At 47.5% G+C, this 21,272-nt stretch overlaps 1 protein-coding gene across 1 annotated transcript in view; it reads left to right on the top strand.

Annotated features, from left to right (window-relative positions):
- NIBAN2 (niban apoptosis regulator 2) overlaps positions 1-21,272 on the top strand; it is a 95,523-nt gene that overhangs the window by 63,394 nt on the left and 10,857 nt on the right. Inside the window, exons 5-10 of the mRNA XM_060270145.2 lie at positions 137-304; positions 11,271-11,386; positions 11,824-11,928; positions 15,707-15,869; positions 17,596-17,783; positions 18,911-19,066. Coding sequence (XP_060126128.1) covers positions 137-304; positions 11,271-11,386; positions 11,824-11,928; positions 15,707-15,869; positions 17,596-17,783; positions 18,911-19,066 — 896 coding nt within the window. The remainder of the gene's footprint in view (positions 1-136; positions 305-11,270; positions 11,387-11,823; positions 11,929-15,706; positions 15,870-17,595; positions 17,784-18,910; positions 19,067-21,272) is intronic.

Below are 21,272 nucleotides of genomic sequence, written 5' to 3' on the forward strand. Positions count from 1 at the left end.
TGGCTGTGTGTGTTTTTCCAGTCAGGAATAAATTGCATGATGTGTGCCAGGCTTTGAAAATAGGGGCGCTGGTTTCTTCCTAGCTGTGCCACTGTCACATCTGTCTCTCCCTCTTCATATCTTTTTTGTCCCCCAGGTTCTGCACCCAAATCGGGCAACACCTCTGTCTTCAAATGCCCCACAGAGTTCCCTCTCATCCTATGGCACCCTTACGCCCGGCACTACTACTTCTGCGTGATGACTGGGAAGGAGCATGAGAAGTGGCGAGCCGTTTTCCAGGACTGTGTGCGCCACTGCAACAATGGTAAGTCAGCCAGAGACTGCCGGTTTAGCCTCTTGGTGGGCAGCAGAGGCTGCATTCATACAAAAAGCCTATTCCATTTCCCCCATGGTTTCAATTGACATTGTATGTTTGAGCCTGCATATGATGTACATGCCGCTTCCAGAACTAATGAAATATGGGCATAGAAAAGATTTCAGCAAGCGTTTAAAGGTTGAAACAGAAGGTGCTTCCTGAATCTCTTTATGCAGGTTCCCTGATGTTTATTTATTAGTTTAACAACATTTGTTTGACATTTGACTGTAGTAAAATCTCTAAGCAGCTTACAAGAAATATAAATACAGATTTAATAAATAATGGTCCATGGGGTCACGAAGAGTCGGACACGACTAAACGACTAAACAACAACAAATAAAAACAAAACACAACACAACTAACAATAATTAAAATTAACAGGAGAAGAGATTCAAACTCATTAACATTTCTGCGTCTGGATTGGCTTCCCTGAAGAAAAAACCCGTTTTAAGTGTTCTCCAAACAGTGTACAGTGAAGGTGCCTGCCTAATGTCAATAGGCAGGGAGCTCCAAAGTGTAAGGGGCCACAAGTATTAATGTGGCACCTGTAATAGTTCCATGGACTGAAGCAGTCAAGTGGGCTCATATGGGGCAAGTAAACTTGTCCCAAGCCATTGCGTGCTTTAAATACCAACAGGAACACCTTGAACTTGGCCTGGTAACAGATTGGCACCCAGTGCAGATATCCTTTTCCATCACTCTGGACATAGTAGGACTTTGTCAACTGCAGCATGACTGACTAATTAATGGGCATGTATCTTCTACTTAGCCTCCTCTAGGAAAGGAGAGTGCTCCACCTTCAGAGGCAGTCCTAAACAGCCTTTTTACCTCTAGGAAGTTGCTCTTGACATATTCAGTCAAGATCTTCTTTCTTGCAGTTTCAACTTTTTTATTCCAGCAGAGGCAAGAAAGGAAGAAGTATGGAAGAGCATTGTGGGAAAGTGTGTGTGTGTGTGTGTGTGTGTGTGTGTGTGTTTCTTTCTTATGGACTGAGGCCAAAGGGCCATCTAGTCCAGCATCCTGTTCTCCCAGAGGCCAACCAGATGCCCCAGTTGGAAGCCTGAAAGCAGGATCTGAGTGGAGCAATGCTCTCCTCACTCAGGATCCCCAGCAAAGGAAAGGTGTAAAGGTATCCAACATTGGAGGCAGGGCATGGCCGCCATCATGCCCAGTAGTCATTGATAGCCTTATCCTCCACAAATTTGTCTAATTTGCTTTTAAAGGCGTTCAAGATGGTGGCCATTGCTACCTCAGGCAGGCGCAAATTCCATAGCGGACCTATGTGCTGTGTGAATATATATATATATATTCACAACATGTTTATATTTTAAATAAACCTGTCTTATTTCTTCCTCCCCTCTCTCACATAAGTGCCCCTGCCCAGTTTTTCCCCTTTCCTCCCAAATACAATTCAAAATTCATATAAACAGGGGTGATAATAATAATAATAATAATAATAATAATAATAATAATAATAATACAACTTTCAAAGAAAAACAGTGTGGGAAAATATCCAAATGCCTGCAGGTAACTGCTGCAGAGGTTAAAACAGTGGTTTTCTAACAGAGTTTACCAGGAAACAAAACATTTGGGTGCATTGTAGAGTAGCGAGCGGTTTGAGTTTCGTGAGATCTGGTGCTTCTGGGGTTTGAACATGGGACCTTCTGCATACAAAGCAGATGCTCTACCATTGAGCTACGGCCCTTGCTGCAAGCTTCTTGAAGGACTGGCATGGCTATAAAGAGACCATGTGAGTTTCAGTCCCTGCTTCTCATCAGCTTTGAGTCACTCTCTGCCAACCATGACAAAGTTTGTCTGGTGAACTTTTTTATTTTATTTTATTTTATGGGAACCGTTTTGGATGTTGTGAGTATAGGATTCTGACCAGGCATAGGGAGTGAGCAACATGAGGTGTCTTTTCCACAGCTGGGTCTCAAGTTGCAGTTTGTTGAGCTCCACAGCTTGAGCCAAAGAGATGCTTTGGAAGAGAGCAGAGCAGTTAGGGTTGCCAGACTCAATAGAGGACAGGACTTCTGTGCCTTTAATTGCCCTGCTCTCTTTTGAGTCTGGAAACCTTAGAGAGAAACCAGCAGACCCTTTGCTTGGAAATTAAACAAAGGGTCTGCTGGTTTCTCTTTAAGGTTTCCAGGCTCAAAAGAGAGCAGGGCAATTAAAGGCACAGAAGTCCTTTCCTCTATTGAGTCTGGCAACCCTAAGAGCAGTGCTCAGACTTGCCAACTGGGAACACCTCTCTTGTAATCCGGCCTCAGAATTATTTGTTTACCTGTGTGTGGTGAATTTGTTAATAGCAGCAGTGTTGCAGTTTTGCTTATTTATTTTATTTCACAACATATATACAGTCATGGGGAAAAGAAAGCGCACCCTCTTTGAATTCTGTGGTTTTACATATCAGGACATAATAGCAATCATCTGTTCCCTAGCAGGTCTTGAAATTAGGAAAACACAACCTCAGATGAACAACAACACATGACATATTGCACTGTGTCATGATTTTTTAAACAGAAATAAAGGCAAGATGGAGAAATCACGTGTGAAAAACTAAGTACACCCTTACTGCTTCCATACGAATTAAGAGGCTAAGTAGCAGGCAAGGACTGCTAATAAAATGCCCTTGATTGATTGATCATCAGCAAGTGTGCCCACCTCTATAAAAGCAAAGATGACACAATGCTCTTAGGGAAGCAATTGCTGCCGCCAATGGAACTGGGAAGAGTTCTAAGGCCACCAGTTTTAAGTCCATCATTCTACAATGAGAAAGATTATTCAAAATTGGAAAATATTAAAGACAGCTGCCAATCTTTTCAGGAGTGGACGTCGCAGCAAATTCACCTCAAGGTCAGACCCTGCAATGCTCAGAGAAATTGCAAAAAACCCAAGAGTTACATCTCGGGCTATACAGGCCTCAGTTAGCATGTTAAATGTTAAAGTTCATGACAGTGCAATTAGAAAAAGACAGAACAAGTATGGTTTGTTTGGAAGGGTTTCCAGGAGAAAGTCTCATCTCTCTAAAAATAATATGGCAGCATGGCTTTGGTTTGCAAAGTTGCATAATAACAAACCACAAGACTTCTGGAACAATGTCCTTTGAACAGAAGAGACCAAAGTGGAGATGTTTGGCTATATTGCACAGCGCCATGTTTAGCAGAAACCAAACACAGCACCTCATACCAACTGTCAAGCATGGTGGAGGGGTGATTATTTGGGCTTGTTTTGCAGCCACAGGACCTGGGAACCTTGCAGTCATTGAGTCTACCATGAACTCCTCAGTATACCAAAGTATCCTACAGTCAAATGTGTAACCATCTGCCCAACAGCTGAAGCTTGACTGAAATCAGGTCATCCACAGGACAAGGATCCCAAGCACACCAGCAAATCTACAACAGAAGTTTATACATTTTAGAGAGAGATGGTTGAATCAACTCTTTTTCTAATCTAGATGGTTCTGTAGCGAGAAAAAAGTAGAAAAGAACAGAACCAAAGTGTTGCAATGGCCCAGTCAAAATCCAGACGTCAACCCAATTGAAATGCTGCCCGTGACCTTAAGAGACCTGTGCATAAATAAATGCCAGAAAACCTCAATGAACCGAAGCAACGTTGTAAAGAAGAATGGGCCAAAATTCCTCCACAACAATGTGAGAGATGGATAAAGTCCTACAGAAAACAATTACTTCATGTTATTGCTGCTGAAGGTGGTTCTACAAGATATTGAATCATAAGGTGTACTGAGTTTGTCACACATGGCTTTTCCATTTCGGCTTTATTTCTGTTAAATAAATAATGATACAGTGTAATATGCCAGGTTGTATTTACCTGATTTTAAGACCTGCTATAGAATAGATTATTGTTATTATGTCTTCATATGTAAAACCACAGTATTCAAAGAGGGTGCACTACCTTTTTCCTGTGACTGTATGTTGCTGGATTGAAAAAAACCTCTAAGCGGTTTACAAAAAATATAAAAACAAAACATCCTCAATTTTTTTAAAAAAAAGACTAGTAAAAGTAAGATATTTTAAAAGATGCAAAAGATCTCTAAAATCAACAGTGGCTGAAAAGAGATGAAATGCAAGCAAATTCTGCATGTCTGGATAGCCTTGTCTAAACAAAGATATTTTTAGCAAGTGCCAAAAAGAATATAGGTAAAGATAAAGGTACCTCTGACCATTCAGTCAAGTCACGGACGACTCTGGGGTTGCACACTCATCTCGCTCTATAGGCCGAGGGAGCTGGCATTTGTCTGCAGACAGCTTCCGGGTCATGTGGCCAGCATGACAAAGCCGCTTCTGGCGAACCAGAGCAGCACACAGAAACGCCGTTTACCTTCCCGCTGGAGTGGTACCTATTTATCTACTTGCACTTTGACGTGCTTTCGAACTGCTAGGTGGGCAGGAGCTGGGACCAAGCAACAGGAGCTCACCCCATTGCGGGGATTCGAACTGCCAACCTTCCGATCAGCAAGCCCTAGGCTCTGTGGTTTAGACCACAGCGCCACCCGTGTCCCAAAAAGAATATAGCAAAGGCCTAATATTAATAGGCAGGGAGTGTACAATAGGTGCTGCCACACTATAAGACTGATTTATTTGGAGTGTGGAACAAGTATTATGCAGCACCTATCACAGTGCTGGATCTGCAGATTGAAGCAGCCAAGTGGTAAGGCGATCCTGCAAGTAAATCAATCCCAAGCTGTTAAAGGCATTAATAATAGTAGCACCTTGAACTTAGTCCAACAGCAGATAGGCGACCACTGCAACTCTCTGAGCAGATGTGTTATGTGCAGACAGGGCCTCACTCCTGTCAGCATTTGTGTTGCAGCATTCTGTACTAACTGCACCTTCCAGATCATAGAGTGCATTGCAACAATCCAACCTTGAAGTCACCATTGCCGGAACTACTGTGGTCAAGGTTGCTGCTGCTGTTTGTTGGTAGGGCTGGCAGTGTGGGCTCCTGATGGTGACAGAATGAAGCAGGCATGATTCTAGAGCAGATGTTGTTAGGCTCCAGCTCCCATCAGCCCCGGCCAAAATGGCCTGTGCCCAAGGATTATGGGAGTTGCAGTCCAAAACCTCTGAAGTGCAGGTTAGCACAGGCTGGTGTAAAGACAAGCCAGTGCAGAGATTTCACTGGTTGGGCATTTAAGTTACTGGCTTTACCTACCCGCAGGGCTGGCCCAATACATTTTGGGACCTGAGGCGGACCTCTAAATAGTGTCCCACTCCCCGGCAGGGGAAAAGTAGGGATGGAAGATCTGCATCAGGAACAAGGGGAGAGGAAAGATCAACATCAGGATCTGCTGCCCCTCTGGTGGTTTCCTCACCCTGCCTTCCAATGTCCATCAGTGTCATTTCCACTGATGCCCGTTGTCTGGAGATTTTCTGTTTAAGGGATTCTCAACACAAATATTCCTACATCTTCCCGATGTTGTTGTACTACAACTCCCATCGTCCATGACCATGGCTGAATTGGCTGTGGCTGACAGGAGTTGCAGACTGACCGACCTCTGGATCAAATCACAAGGGCAGCCTTTGCCGGCTTGGTGCCCTCCGGATGGTTTGGAATACAACTCCTGTGAGCCCTAGGGCACAGTTTACCTTTCACTCTCCTTTAGTGCCAACCTTGGAGGAGGGGGAGAGGAGGGATACTTGTGCAAGAAATAAGGATCATTTATATGGTGTTTGTGTGTGCTTGCACTTGAATATGCAGATCTGTTGGATAGCTTTTCTCTGAGGCAAGCCTCGCACTCACTTTCCTTTGAATGGGCATGCAAATATTGATTGATTGATTCTGAGAATCTGCAGGAGCTGTGGGCCTTTTTTCCCACCTGGGGACAACTTAATGCCTTCCCCAAGGTCCAATTAAGGTGAGCTTCCCAGCACCTGCTAGGGCCCAAACCGCTGTTAGCTATGCTCCCCCCCACCCTTTTCTTGCTTCCTACTGCAAAGTTGTGCAAACCTTCTGTCCATAGTGGGTCCTTGGCATGCTTTGGCAGGTTCTGGCAGGGTCAAGCACCACCTCCACTCTCTTTTTCCTCCTCCTGCATGGCTCTGTGGGCTTTCAGCCCTGCCCTGCGCAGGGTGAGGCTTTGCTGGCAGAGAGTGGTATTTTCGATGCGGTGATCCCCGCCCATCCTGTCCTCTCCTTTTCGCTCTTGGCAGGTTTCCTGCTGCCTGGCCTACGTGGAATGCGTTGTGCGGGTGGGAGAGCATTAGAATGCCAGGCTAGAAAGCCATCCATCACCCCTCCCCACTCCCTTGGGGAGGACTTCCCTCTGAAATTCCTTTTCCCACCCTGAGCTGGGCAGATCCTTCCACGGTGCTGCTTACGATAAACCACCCTGTCCTTTCCCCCTCCTTCCCTTTCCTCCCTGCTTTCTTTCAAGCTGCAACGTTTTGAGAGTTCACTCCCAATACATGTGCTGTTTTGTTATTTTAAGTTTATGTCCTTTGCAGTCAAGGTTTAATTTATTGCTGGGCTCAGATGGCTCAGCGCCACCTCCTTAAATGAAGGAGTCGTCGTTAGGCTGCATGTTGTGCAACTGACCCATGGGACAAGGTCATGTGTGCGAGAGAGATTGCAAGGTTGGCCTTCTATGCTTGTATGTATGTATTTATTTATTCCTCTTTATGAAAACCTACCACACACACACCTGTCCTTGTCCTGGCCTCTCCACCCAGCCCTCAGACCTTCACCAGGTCTGCTTTGCACCTTCCTAATGAGTTTTTGCCTGGCTGGAATGTGTGCTTGAACTCTGATCGCGCCTCCTGCATGCCTGGGCAGAGGGCAGAGGGAGGGGTGTGCATAGCCTGCAGCTCAAAGGTAAAATCTGCTTTCATAATGTCTCTGGCCCCGCCACTCAGAAAGTTGCCTAGGAAATGTTCTGCACCCCTGCATCACATGGGGGATAGACCCACATGGACTGTGCCACCTCAACAGGCACGTGGGGTGGTACCCGTGTTTCCCCTTTTTTAAGACACCGTCTTATAACATTTTTTCATCAAAAAAACACACGGTGTCTTATTTTCAGGGGATGTCTTAATTTTTTAATTATGTTTTTATGGTACCTTAAGGCCTCCTTGGCCGGGCCGGGCCGAGGGCTCGGGGTGCTGCTGGGTGCTCTGCATGGTGCTGACGGCGGGGCGGCAGACCACCGCGGCTGGCGCAGGAAGAGGCCAGGCTGTTGGCTCGGCGCTCCGCCCGCTGCAAGGCTCTCCCAGCGCTGGGCGCTGCGGAGCGCTCCGCCCTGCAGCCGCCGATTCCGGCGGCGGGGCTGCAGGCCTCCTCAGCTGGGCAAAAAAAGAGAAAGAGGCTAGGCCGCTGGCTCGGTGCTCCGGTCTGCAGCCGCGGCAGGCCGATCCTATGCGGAGCGAACCTTTATCTGCCCGCGCTTCAGCATGTGGGACCCGGGAGACGCTGCAGCGGGGAGAAACTAACTAAAACAACAACAGGGGGACGAAGAGCGTGCGGGGTGGCAGCAGTAGCGGAGGTGGCGATAGCGAGGCTGGCCACCCTCAGGAGCTCTATCCAGGGCCGTCTTAGGTATGGCTTATTTTCGGGGTGTGGCTTATATTTCTCAAATGCTTGAAAATCCTGCTACGTCTTATATTATGACTACGTCTTAAAAAGGGGGAAACACGGTACTTATTGGAGCCCTCTGCTAACTTGCTGTGCTCCAGAAGTTTTGAACTTCAAAATCTGGGTCTGCGGCTGATGTGAGCTGGAGCCTAACAACACCTGCTCTAAAATCAGGCCTGCTTCATGTTGTAACCTTCAGGAGCTGCCAGCCCTGCTGAGCAGCAGTAACAACCTTGACCATAGTTCAGGCAATGGTGACTTCAAAAATCTCCTCGTCTTGCTGGGCAATAAAAAATTGCTAGTCATCCCCAGGCAGGACTGCAGTGGCGTGGGACTGGATCATCTCACCTTCCAGAATCTTTCAAGAAGGATGATGGGCAGCCAGCCATATACGTGCTCTGTGTGTGTGTGTGTGTGTGTGTGTGTGTGTGTTCTGTCACATGCCTGGGAAATGGTCATGCTGGCTTTTGGAAGCCATCCATAATCAGCAGCCCTGCACCCCCATATGCCAAAATGGAGCCAGAGAAATGTCCTGAGGTTCATTCTTTCCTCCACCCATCCTCCTCCTGCCTCCATCCATGGCTGCATTTATTTCCCAAGCCTATCTGAAGGGGAACGGCTGCAGCTCAGTGTTGCATGCAAAAGGCCCCAGGTTCAATCCCCAGTGGCATCTCCAAGTGACCCCTGTCTGAAAGTCCTAGAGAGCTGCTGCCAGTTGGTGTAGACAGTACTGAGCAAGATGGACCAATGCTCTGACCCAGCATAAGGCAGGTCCCCGTGTTCCTGTTTCTGTCTGAATTATGAGGACTAGAATCTTAGTTTATGGTTAGGAGGAAGACTGTAGCTCAATGGCTGGGCATCTCTTTGCACACAGACGATCCCAGGTTCAATCTCCCAACATCTCCAGGAAGGGCTGGGAACGCCCCGTCCCTGGAAGCCTTGGAGAGTCATGGCCAGTCATTATAGACAGTACTGAGCTAGATGGACCACTGATACAGTGAATATATGGCAGGTTCCTATTTTCCTAAGGAGATGGTGGTGCTGGATCTAGAGATGCAGGGTGGCGGTGGTGGTAGAGGAAGTGAAGCCTTTCCATAAGATCTCAAGCATGTGCGCATGTTGGCTGCAACATCTGGTGTCTCTGAATCCTCCTGGGTAGGAAATAGTATTTGTAACGGGGGCAGGAGAGAGTCATGGGCACATTCTGCGTAGCTCCTTGCCTTCCCCAAGGACGAGAGAAAATATGCTCTTGTGATGCACCAGGCATCCGGGATTCTTCTTCCACCAGTGTTGAAACAGCCCCTTTTGTTGTTGTTGTTCTTAATCCACCGTCCCTGTTGTTTCCTCCTCTCTCAGAGCCTTGCAAAGAAACCAAGGGCAAGACAGAGTTAAGACTACCCTTTCTCAAAGGAGAGAGAGAGAGCTCTCTGCCTGCTTCCCTTTCCTCCGTCCCTCTACGGTTTGTCCCTGCCAACTCCAGACTCGGAGGGTCATTAAAAGAATGCCAACTCTTGCTTTTTCTTTTTTCCTTTTACACCTATTCTTTCCATCTCCCATTTCAGAGTGGAGTGTGTGCCCAGGCTGTAATTCTTGTTGCTGAAACCTTAGTCCAGACCTTGCCAGATCTAACCACCTCTTGGCTTAACTCTTCTCATTCCACCCATATTTGAAAGCTGTCTACCCCGAAAGGTTTGTGGGGGTGGGGAGGAGAGACTGTGGAGAAGTGCTCCCAAGCTTCCAGCCTACCCCTTCCCCAGCAATGAATCACACACAGAGGAATCTTGGGAAGCTGCAACGCACCCCTTTCTCCAACCCCCTTACGGGGGTGTTGCTTGTGTTAAAAGATTTTCAGAAATCATGTGCTGACTGTGATTCATCCCCTGTCACATTATTTTTAGTCACTTTCTCTTCCCTCTCCTCCCCTCCCCCCCCCGTGCCAAAATGTGGCAATTTCCCTTTTGAAGACCTTCCTCCATCTTTGCCTTTCCAGACAGGATTCCTCTTTTGTGGATGTTACGTAAATTTCCAGAGCGCTGTGATTGTAACTCTGACACTGGCCCAGGCGCAGCCCAGCCGTGCCTGTTTAACTCTTCCTTCTTTTTAACCCTTCTCCCTTTCCCTCAGCTGGTTGGGCTTGTTAGGAAATGTAGGAAGCTGCCTTCTACAGAACTAGGCTATTGGTCCATCAAAATTATCATTGTTTGCACTGACCAGCAGTGACTCTTTAGGGTTCCAGACAGGACTCTCTCCCAACCCTGCTTGGAGACAGCAAGGATTGAACCTGGGACCCTCTCTTTACATGCCTATGATCTGAGCACCACAGCACTCTCCCCTCTTGTGATTCCCAGCAACTGGATCTCAGGGGGTCCAGTTTGCAAGGCTGTGTTATTGTTTTGTTTTATGGAGGATTTGTCTATATGGCATTGGGGCAGAGGGCTTTGTTTGCTCTTTCTGTCCTGTCAAGGAGGCTGGGGTAGCCTCTCCTACTGGATAGGATCATTTTGATTGACCCTGACTGCTGTAGGTTGCAGTTTTTCAACCTTGTTTCCGCAGGTGTTGGACTGCAGCTACCATCATCCCTGAGCGTTGAGCTAGGGATGATGGGAGTTGTAGTCCAACTCCATCATAGAATTGTAGAATTGGAAGGGTCCCTGAGGGCCATCTAGTCCAACCCACTGCAATGGAGGAATCTCAACTAAAGCATCTGTGACAGATGGCCATCCAACCTCTGCTCATATATTGGAAGGACTGGGGCAACCCAGTTAGATTGGCGGGGTACAAATTATAAAGTTGTTGTTGTTGTTTAAAAAAACCCAAGGAAGGAGTGTCCACCACTTCTCATAGGAGTCTCTTCCACTGTCAAACAGCTCTTAGTGTGGGAAAGTTCTTCCTGATGTTCTATTGGAATCTCCTTTCTTGTTACTTGAAGCTGTTGGTTCATGTACTAGCCTCCAGAGCAGGAGAAAACAAGCTTGCTCCATCTTCCATGGGACAATTCCATCAATTGTTGTTCATAAGGCTTGGTTTCCAGACCCTTGATTATCTTGCTTGTCCTCCTCTGCACACATTCCAGCTTGACAATGTCCTTAAACCGTGGTGCTCACAACTGGACACAGTATTCTAGGTGTGGTACTATTACTTCCCTTGACCAGGCTGGGGACAATGGGACTTGTAATCAAATGGCATATGGCAGGGGATGATGGGAGTTGTAATCCAACAACATCTGGGAACCCATGGTTGAAGAAGACTGCTCACTGCTCTAAGAGACACAGAGTTGACACATGCCTCCCTAAAAATAAAAGCACCTTCGCCTTTTCTCTTCCAGGTATTTCTGAGGACAACAAGGTGGAAGCTCCTGCTTTCACTGATGCCGTCCGCATGTACCGCCAGTCTAAGGACCAGTATGGCACATGGGACATGCTTTGTGGCAATGAAGCACAGGTGAGTCTTTGAGGGAGCAGCCCAGGAAATTAATTATTAGGTGTGCTTGACAAGCTGAGGTCATAAGAACATCGGAAGCAGCCTTATATTGAGTCAGAACAGTGGTCCTTCCTGCTCAGTATTGTCTACAGCACTTTGACTGGCAGATGCTCTCCACGATTTCAGACAGGAGTCTCTCCCAGCTCCACCTGAAGATTCACTGCCAGATAGTGCAGACAGTACTGGGTTAAATGAACCAACAATCTCGCCCAGTTTAAGCCAGCTTCCTTTGTTTCTACCTCCCAGTGTGTGATCAGTGGATGTTATTAACCCAACTATGTTTTATGGATTGGTTTTATTGTATCTTAGTCTCATTGTGAATTGTTTCAGGGCTTTTCATTGTGGGAAGCAATACAAGAAATTGAACCAACCTTTCCTTACCTTTATACCCAACCCAGGTCTTGAGCAACTTAGTGATGGAGGAACTTCTTCCTGAGCTGAAGAACATGATTGGGCCCCGCCTGAAGGGCAAAATCCAAGAGAGACACAGAGTTTGGATCCAGGTGAGTGTGCACTGAGGATGCACCAGGTCCCACTCTGTAATATGTAAACGTATGGAACTCTCTGCTGCAAGGTCCCACGTTCGATCCCTGGCATCACCAGGTAGGGTTGAGAGACACTCCCTGCTTCAAACTCTGGATAGCCACTATCAATCAGTGTAGACAATGCAGAGCTAGGTCAGTATTTGCTGACTTTGTATAAGGCAGCTTCCTATGTCCCAATGTTGCTCCAGGAATGTGGGAGCCTCTGGCTCTCTGAATGTTGTTGAACTACAACTCCCATCATCCCTGACTATTGGACTGGCTGGAGCATGCAAAAATTGGACCCCTGCCACATCTGGAACTCCACAGGTTCCCCAGCTCTGTCTCCCTACTTTCCTTATGAATGGGAAATAGGATTTCTCTGCCAGAAATTTCTCCATGCATTTGTGGGCCTGTCCATTTCCAGGCTGCATTCGGGAAAAAAAAACAAAAAAAAAAACCACGCATTTAGCTGCAAGATAATTATGGCCCAGAATGTCAAAAGACCTCGGGTGGGAAGAAAATACATATACTGTTTGAAAAACCAGGATAAATATTTCCTTGTGAGGCATTTTTAAAAATAGATTGGCAGAAAACTCCCTTTTAAACAAATACTCAGCTGCCGGTGGCTGCCTTCCAAACACTGCAGTATAATGAGGACATTCCCTCCAGCACACCGGAGCCCTGTGTGGAAGAGTAAAAAAAAGAAATAAGACCCCTTTCGCATGTACCTGCTCCAAATTTCTTAATAATTCCTTATTTATATGTAGGGTTGCAGGTGTGCCATGTGATTCTGTGCCGGGAGAAGCCCCAGGAATTTATAATCGGGCTCAGAATTAATCTTCCTGTACATCTCAGCATTCTTCATGTACCTGTCTATGTGTGTGTTGTGTGTCCGTGTGTGTCCAGTGCTTTTCTTCTAATAATAATAATAATAATAATAATTTTTATTTATACCCCGCCCTTCCCAGTCAAGACCGGGCTCAGGGCGGCTAACAACAAATAATATCAACACAAATATAAAAGAAACATTTCAGTTAAAACAACAGAATAATACAATGTTAAAATTCAATTTTAAAATTAAAAATCTACGAATAAGATAAAACCATTATAAATAAAACCTTAGGGGAGGGTAACCGTGGGGTCAGACTGCGTCAGTCCGAAGGCCAAACGAAACAGCTCTGTCTTGCAGGCCCTACGAAAAGATGACAAATCCCGCAGGGCCCTAGTCTCCTGGGACAGAGCGTTCCACCAGGTCGGGGCCAGTACTGAGAAGGCCCTGGTCCTGGTCGAGGCCAGCCTAGCCACCTTGTGACTCGGGATCTCCAATATGTTATTATTTGTGGACCGTAATGTCCTCTGTGGGTCATACCGGGAGAGGCGGTCCCGTAGGTACGAGGGTCCTAAGCCGCATAAGGCTTTAAAGGTCAAAACCAGCACCTTGAACCTGATCCTGTACTCCACCGGGAGCCAGTGCAGTTGGTAAAGCACTGGATGAATATGACCCCGCAGCCGGGACCCCGTAAGGAGCCTCGCCGCGGCATTCTGCACCCGCTGGAGTTTCTGGGTCAGTTTCAAGGGCAGCCCCGCGTAGAGCGAATTACAATAATCAAGCCTAGAGGTGACCATCGCATGGATCACTGTGGCTAGATCAGGTTGAGAGAGATAGGGGACCAACTGCTTAATGCGGCGGAGATGGAAAAATGCCACCTTGGCTGTGGTTGCAACCTGTGCCTCCATGGAAAGGGAGGCATCCAAGGTTACCCCCAAGCTCTTGACAGAAGGGGCTGACACTAATTGGGCCCCAGCGAAAGATGGAAGTTGGCCCCCCCGCCCCATGTCATCCCGACCCAGCCAGAGGACCTCTGTCTTCGAAGGATTTAGCTTCAGCCGACTCCCACGTAGCCATCCAGCAACAGCTTCCAGGCACTTGGTCAATATGTCCGGGGCCGAGGCAGGACGGTCATCCATCAACAGATAAATCTGGGTGTCATCAGCATATTGATGACAACCCAGCCCAAAACTCCGGACAATCTGGGCAAGGGGGCGCATGAAGATAATAAAAAGCATTGGGGAAAGGATTGCACCTTGCGGGACTCCACACACCAAGGAGTGCCGCAGTGACAACCCCCTCCCTAGCGCCACCCTCTGTCCCCGACCTGAGATAAAGGAACGCAGCCATTGTTGGACTGTACCCTGAATCCCCACGTCGGCAAGGCGGTGGTCTAAAAGCTCATAATCGACCATGTCGAAGGCGGCTGACAGATCTAGAAGAATCAGCAGCCCCGACCCGCCTTGATCCAGCTGTTTACGGAGGTCATCTGTTAGGGCGACCAGTGCTGTCTCGGTCCCGTGGCCGGGACGAAAGCCGGACTGGAATGGATCTAAAGCCAATGTTTCATCCAGAAACCTACCGAGCTGTTCGGCAACCGCTCTTTCAATTATCTTACCCAAGTATGGAAGATTTGAAACAGGGCGATAATTGGATAATTCTAGAAAAAAAGATGCCAGTACTGTGTACTCTTGAGTGTCTCCAGAAAAAAGCACTGTCTATATCTATATTCAAGTTTCTAGTCCTTATGAAAGTTTGTGTAAATGTCCTTGAAAGTGCAGCTAAAAAAATGCAACAGAGCAGCTGAGCAGGGCTTGTGGGCAGTGTTTGTTAACACTGAAATTTTAATTTATGGAATAGTCATAGATCACAGAATCAGAGTTGGAGGGGACTACGGGGGGTCTTGTTCAACTCTCTGCAATGCAGCCTTATTGTTAATAATAGCTGGCAAGGTTTTGGTTTTTTCCCCCTCCTCTCTCTTTTTGTTATGCACGCAAATAAAAATCCTTTCATAATGAGAGCGTGAGAGTTTAGGTGACATTTCAGGACCTGCTATTATGCCACTGTTTTTTTCCCTTTCATTCTAGCGGTGGGGGAAATATGCGTTGCTTTGCAGAAGGGATGTAGGACTTGTGGCCCTCAATATCTTGCTTGACTTCAGTCCCCATCATCCCTGGCCATTAGCCATGTTGGCTGGGGCAGATGAGAATTGGAGTCCAAGAGCAATGGATGGGCCACAGGTTTCTGCTCCTGTTCTAAGGAAAGGAGTATAAAACCATGCAAATGGTAGAGATTTGTGTGGCCTGGTCTGCTCCAATTAAGCGGCACAGAATTTAGATTCCTCGAGTGCACATTTTTTTATCTCAACTTTTAACAGCTTCTCATTTTATTTTTGCTTTTCCTTAAGAACAAATTGATATGATCAATAGAATGGGGCAGAGAAAGATCAGCAAGGGATCACAGCAATTTGTAGGGCAGTATCATACGCTTAAAGTAAATACTATTTGTACAAATTTAAAAAGAGGTAGTAGGTGTTCGGATGGGGGAGGGAAGGAGAAAGAAATGGGGGGGAATAGGTTCCCACAAAGCCTGGTGGGCTTTTGCAAACAATTCTAAATACAAATCCCAGAGTGAAAGTCTTTTAACTTTCTCTCTGTTTTTGGTTTTTTCCCATAGAACAAGTCATTCTAATCCCCCCCACCCCTGCGCATGTAGACGTGTTCTGTTGCGAGCTGCAGGGCATATCTTACCCTTGCTGCAATAAGCTTGATGTTTAATTATGTGTTGGAAGCTGCCCAGAGTGGCTGGGGCAACCCAGCTAGATGGTTGGAGGAGGAGGAGGAGTTGTCTCTCTTTCGGTGGCTCACTAAAGAAGGATGGACTCCCTGCCATCTTATCCCAAAAATACCCTTCCCCATCTTTTCCTAGGTCTCTGACGCTGTGTACAGGATGGTCTACGACCAGACAAAAGCCCAGTATGACGATGCTGTGGTTAAATGCGAGGTTGAGAAGCCTGGGATGACCAGCACCATCCGCACAGATATGGATCAGATCATCCAATCGAAGGAGCACCTGGCCAGCAAAATCCGAGGTAGGGGATGGAGAGAGACCCTTTGCTTTGTGGAAAGGGCCGTGGCTCAGGGCAGAGCCCCTGCTTCTCAGGCAGGAGGTCCAAAGTTCAATCCCCAATGGCATGTCCAGTAAGGGCTGGGAAAGACTCCAGTCTGAAACCCAGCAGGTGCCAGCCAGTGTAGGCAACACTGAATTAAATGGACCAACAGCCTGAGTCAGTGTATAGCAGCATCTTATGAAGGGAAGGGATGTAGCTTGGTTGTAGAACATTGGCTTTGCACGCAGAATGTCCTGGTTCAATCCCTGGCATCTCCAGGGGGGGTTGGAAGAGACCTCGTTTTGAAATCATGGAGTGCTGCTGCCAATTAGTGTAGACAATACTGAGGTAGAGGGACCAGCTGTCTGGTTTAGCCTGAGACATCTTCAAACTGTTAGACTAGTGGTTCTCAAAAGCTTTTGCTCTGGGCTACACTTTAAGAATATTTTTTTCCTTGTGTCACACAAGAGGTTGTTTTTTTCTTTTTCTTTTTGAGACATTGGAAAACACAATTAGGGTTGTCCTCATTGTCACTTGATGCTCTTGATCTCATTTTGAAAAGATACTTATCCATATTGTGCATATGAAAATAATATTTTTTGATACTGTACTACACAGTCGGAAACCATTTTAGCATGTCCAATTGGCACATGATCATCAACATACAGGTCCTTTTGATCCCGGAAGAGGGCAGAATGGTGGCAGGGGTGCTTAGGCATGCTCCGCTAACATGCGCAGTGGCCGGGGATGGATCCCCTGCACAAAGTAGTTGCTGCACTATACTAGGTAAAGGTAAAGGGACCCCTGACCATTAGTTCCAGTCGTGACCGACTCTGGGGTTGCGCGCTCATCTAGCATTATTGGCCGAGGGAGCCGGCGTATAGCTTCCAGGTCATGTGGCCAGCATGACAAAGCCACTTCTGGCGAACCAGAGCAGCACACGGAAACGTCGTTTACCTTCCCGCTGTAGCAGTTCCTATTTATCTACTTGCATTTTGACGTTGGCAGGAGCTGGGACCGAGCAACGGGAGCTCACCCCGTCACAGGGATTCGAACCGCTGACCTTCTGATCAGCAAGCCCTAGGCTCAGTGGTTTAACCCACAGCACCACCTGGGTCCCTGCTGCACTATACTACCCTGGAATATTTAAATGCTTCTTTGGTTGTCCTTGAATCTTCCCACCACACTTGCCACCCACTCCTGCCACACCAATGTGGAGCACGCTATACCCTTGGAGAACCACAGGTGGCAGCATCTCCTTGGTTAATGGTTTTAGAGCACCTATCCGTGGGTTTTCTGCAACATCAGGGATTGGGCTAGAATTCAGGGGTCAGTAAACTTTTTTCAGCAGGGAGCCAGTCCACTGTCCCTCAGACCATGTGGTGGGCCGGACTATATTTTTTTTGGGGGGGGGGAAATGAACGAATTCCTATGCCCCACAAATAACCCATTCAACAAATAAAAGGACACATTCTACTCATGTAAAAACACTCTGATTCTGGATTTAGAAGGCTATTGGGCCCTATCCAGCCCCCGGGCCTTAGTTTGCCTACCCATGGGCTAAATGACTTTTAGATGCATTTTCCAACTCTGGTTGATATCTGTATGATCGATCGTACGGTGTTCGCTAGCTGCCTGTGCAGGTGTCCAGATCTGGGGTGCAAGGTTGTGGAGGCAGTTCTAACCTCCCTGATGCTTTTTCAACCAGCCACAGTCTTCTCCAAAGCAGAGGTCTGTGTTCGGAACCACGTCCAGCCTTACATCCCTTCCATCCTGGAGGCGCTTATGATCCCCACCAGCCAGGGCTTTGCCGAGGTGCGGGAAGTCTTCTTCAAGGAGGTGACCGACATGAATATGAACATCCTCAACGAAGGGGGAATGGAGAAAATGGGGGAGGTAAGCTAGAGGTCTTGGTGGCAAAAGAGGAAATTTAGGGTTGGGGCAAGCGATGTAGGGGAGGGCCTTCAGCATAAGGCTCCTCAGACTTCAGCAAAAGGACCTGGAAATTAGTTATTTTCTTTTTTACCCTAGCTTTAAGCCGTTAATTTGAAGGGTTTCAAGTACCTGTAGCCTGTTTTAGTCGGACAGTATCTGTAATAACTACAGTGGTAGCTCGGTTTAAGTACACAGTTGGTTCCGGAAGTCTGTACTTAACCTGAAGCGAACTTTCCCATTGAAAGTAAGGGAAAGTGGATTAATCCATTCCAGACGGGTCCACGGAGTACTCAACCTGAAGCGTACTTAACCTGAAGCGAACTTTCCCATTGAAAGTAAGGGAAAGTGGATTAATCCATTCCAGACGGGTCCGTGGAGTACTTAAACTGAAGCGTACTTAACCTGAAGCGAACTTTCCCATTGGAAGTAACGGAAAGTGGATTAATCCATTCCAGACGGGTCCGTGGAGTACTTAAACTGAAAGTACTCAAACCGAAGCGTACTTAAACCGAGGTATGACTGTATTTGAATAGATGTGGGATTCTTTTAAAGGTTGCATTTGCTATATTTGGTTTCATATAGTATTTGTAAGCCTCTTTGGGTTACTTTTTTGAGGAAAGCACTAATAAGTGGCTGTGGTAGTCAGAATAATACAAATCCTTCTATATACATAAAAATGTAAGGCTGTCATCATTGTTGCAGTATGGTAGGCAGGTGAGTGAGCAGCAGTGTGGGACGCAGGTGGCCCTGGTGAACTGTTTAATGGAGGTGGGGGGAGGCACTTCAGAGAGCAGTTTGCTAAACCACTCTCTGAAGCCCCTCACCCTCCTTTAAAAGGGGTGGGGCTTTCGGTGAGCTGGGAGAAGAGGTGAGAGGAGGGGAAGGGGAGTTTGGGCAAGCTGTGAGGGGATAGGCCAGGGGGTGGGTAAGGCGTAAAGGGAGGGGGTGGGTGGGGGAAAGGGGGTGGCAATGGGGTTAGTGTTGGTGAGCAGAGTAAGCAGGGACAGAAGCCTCTAGCAGCAGTAGTAATCAGTAGTAATAGTAGTAGTAGTAGTAATAATACATTTTTCCTTTCCCCGCTCCTCCAGTACATGGAGAACCTTTCCCAGCTGGCTTTCCACCCAGTCAAGATGCAGCCCTGCTATGAGAAGATGGACCAGTTGAAGCTGGAAGGGCTGCAGCAGAGGTTTGACGTCTCCAGCGCCTCTGTGTTTAAGCAGCGGGCCCAGATCCTGATGAGACAGGTAGGGACTACCTTGCCAGATTGGACATTGGACTAAAAGCCAGCCTCGTTGACGGTCTCTGGCAAGCTTGCAAACAGCTCTTTGGATCCCAGGATTCAAAGGGGAGGACATATTTATTTCACCCCAAGAGTCACATTCCAGAGGCTATGTGTTGGTGGTACCGTAGGTGGGACTGGCAATCAAAGTGGGTGGAGCAATGGATGTGACTCTTTGTAGAGTGAGACTACATTCGAGAACTCAATACGTATTTGCAGGCATGCAAAAATAGCATCACATTCCTGTTACTGTCTAGATTTGCATATGGTCAGGGGGGTGGTGTGCAACTTTTTAATCTTTCTACCCAGTGGGCCAGACTCGCATATACCCTAATGCAGGCACAGGCAAACCCGGCCCTCCAGATGTTTTGGGGACTACAACTCCCATGATCGCTAGCTAACAGGACCAGTGGTCAGGGATGATAGGAATTGTAGTCCCAAAACATCTGGAGGGCCAAGTTTGCCTATGCCTGCCCAATACTTTGTGGGCCAAATTTGGCTGGTGGGTGTGACTTCCCAGCAGTGAATCCCCTGACATCACAATGATTTATTGAGCCTCTTAGAAGACACCGCAGCTTACTTAAGAAGCAGGAAGAAACCACTGATATAATTGAGCCTCCCCCCCCCCTTCATTTTAGAAGGCCAGCCTCTTGTTGCTCCTGGTGCTGGTGCTTTTGGTTCCCCCCCCCCCAGCAAAGGAACAATTGTGAGCTCACTGAAAGCTCTTAATTGTTCCTTTGAAGCCATGTTGGTACCCACCCCATACTTGTTAATGAACTGGACTAACTGAGAATCATAAAATTGTAGAGTTGGAAGGAACCCCCAAGCGTCATCTAGTCCAACCCCCTGTAATGCAGGAATCACAGCTCAAGAATCCATGACAGATAGTCATCCAACCTCTGTTGAAAAACCTCTAATGGAGGGGAGTCCATTCCACTTTTGAACAGCTCTTACCATCAGAAAGTTCTTCCTACTGTTTAGTCGAAATCTTCTTTCCTCTGATTTGAATAATTTGGTTTGGGTCCTTCCCTCTGGAGCAGAAAACAAGATTGTTCCATCTCAGATTCTTCAACTTTTCAGTTCTTCATCATTTTCAGTAGGTTAAAGGTAAAGGGACCCCAGACCATTAGGTCCAGTCGTGACTGACTCTGGGGTTGCGGCACTCATCTTGTGTTATTGGCTGAGGGAGCTGGCGTACAGATTCCAGGTCATGTGGCCAGCATGACAAAGCCACTTCTGGCGAACCAGAGCAGCACACGGAAACGGCGTTTACCTTCCCGCTGGAGGGGTACCTATTTATCTACTTGCATTTTGATGTGCTTTCGAACTGCTAGGTTGGCAGGAGCTGGGACCAAGCAACAGGAGCTCACCCCGTTGTGGGGATTCGAACCGCCGACCTTCTGGTCTAGGCTCTGTGGTTTAACCCACAGCGCCACCCGCATCCCTTTTTCAGTAGGTTAGGTAAAGGTAAAGGGACCCCTGACCATTAGGTCCAGTCGTGACCAACTCTGGGGTTGCGTGCTCATCTCGCGTTATTGGCCGAGGGAACCGGCGTACAGCTTCCAGGTCATGTGGCCAGCATGACAAAGCCGCTTCTGGCGAACCAGAGCAGCACACAGAAACGCCGTTTACCTTCCCGCTGGAGCAGTACCTATTTATCTACTTGTGCTTTGACATGCTTTCGAACTGCTAGGTGGGCAGGAGCTGGGACCAAGCAAAAGGAGCTCACCCCGTTGTGGGGATTTGAACTGCCAACCTTCCGATCAGCAAGCCCTAGGCTCTGTGGTTTAGACCACAGCGCCACCCGTGTCCCAAAAAGAATATAGCAAAGGCCTAATATCAATAGGCAGGGAGTGTACAATAGGTGCCGCCACACTATAAGACTGATTTATTTGGAGTGTGGAACAAGTATTATGCAGCACCTATCGCAGGAGCAGGGACAGAGCAACGGGAGCTCAGCCCGTTGCAGGGATTCGAACCACCAACCTTCATTCCACGCAAAGTGGACCCATTAATGTCAAAACTGTGTAGGACTTGCAGTGGATGGAGCCCATTGTTCTGAATCTCCCCGCCCCCATTGAACCTTTTACCCCAATTGCCCCCAAAAGGGAGGGATTCACTCAGCTCCCACCCCCATCAGATGAATCAACCGAGTTGAGAAAGTAGCCCTT

The sequence above is a fragment of the Zootoca vivipara genome, chromosome Z2, assembly GCF_965207765.1.
Source record: "Zootoca vivipara chromosome Z2, rZooViv2.hap1.1, whole genome shotgun sequence".
NCBI classification, from domain to species: Eukaryota; Metazoa; Chordata; class Lepidosauria; order Squamata; family Lacertidae; genus Zootoca; species Zootoca vivipara.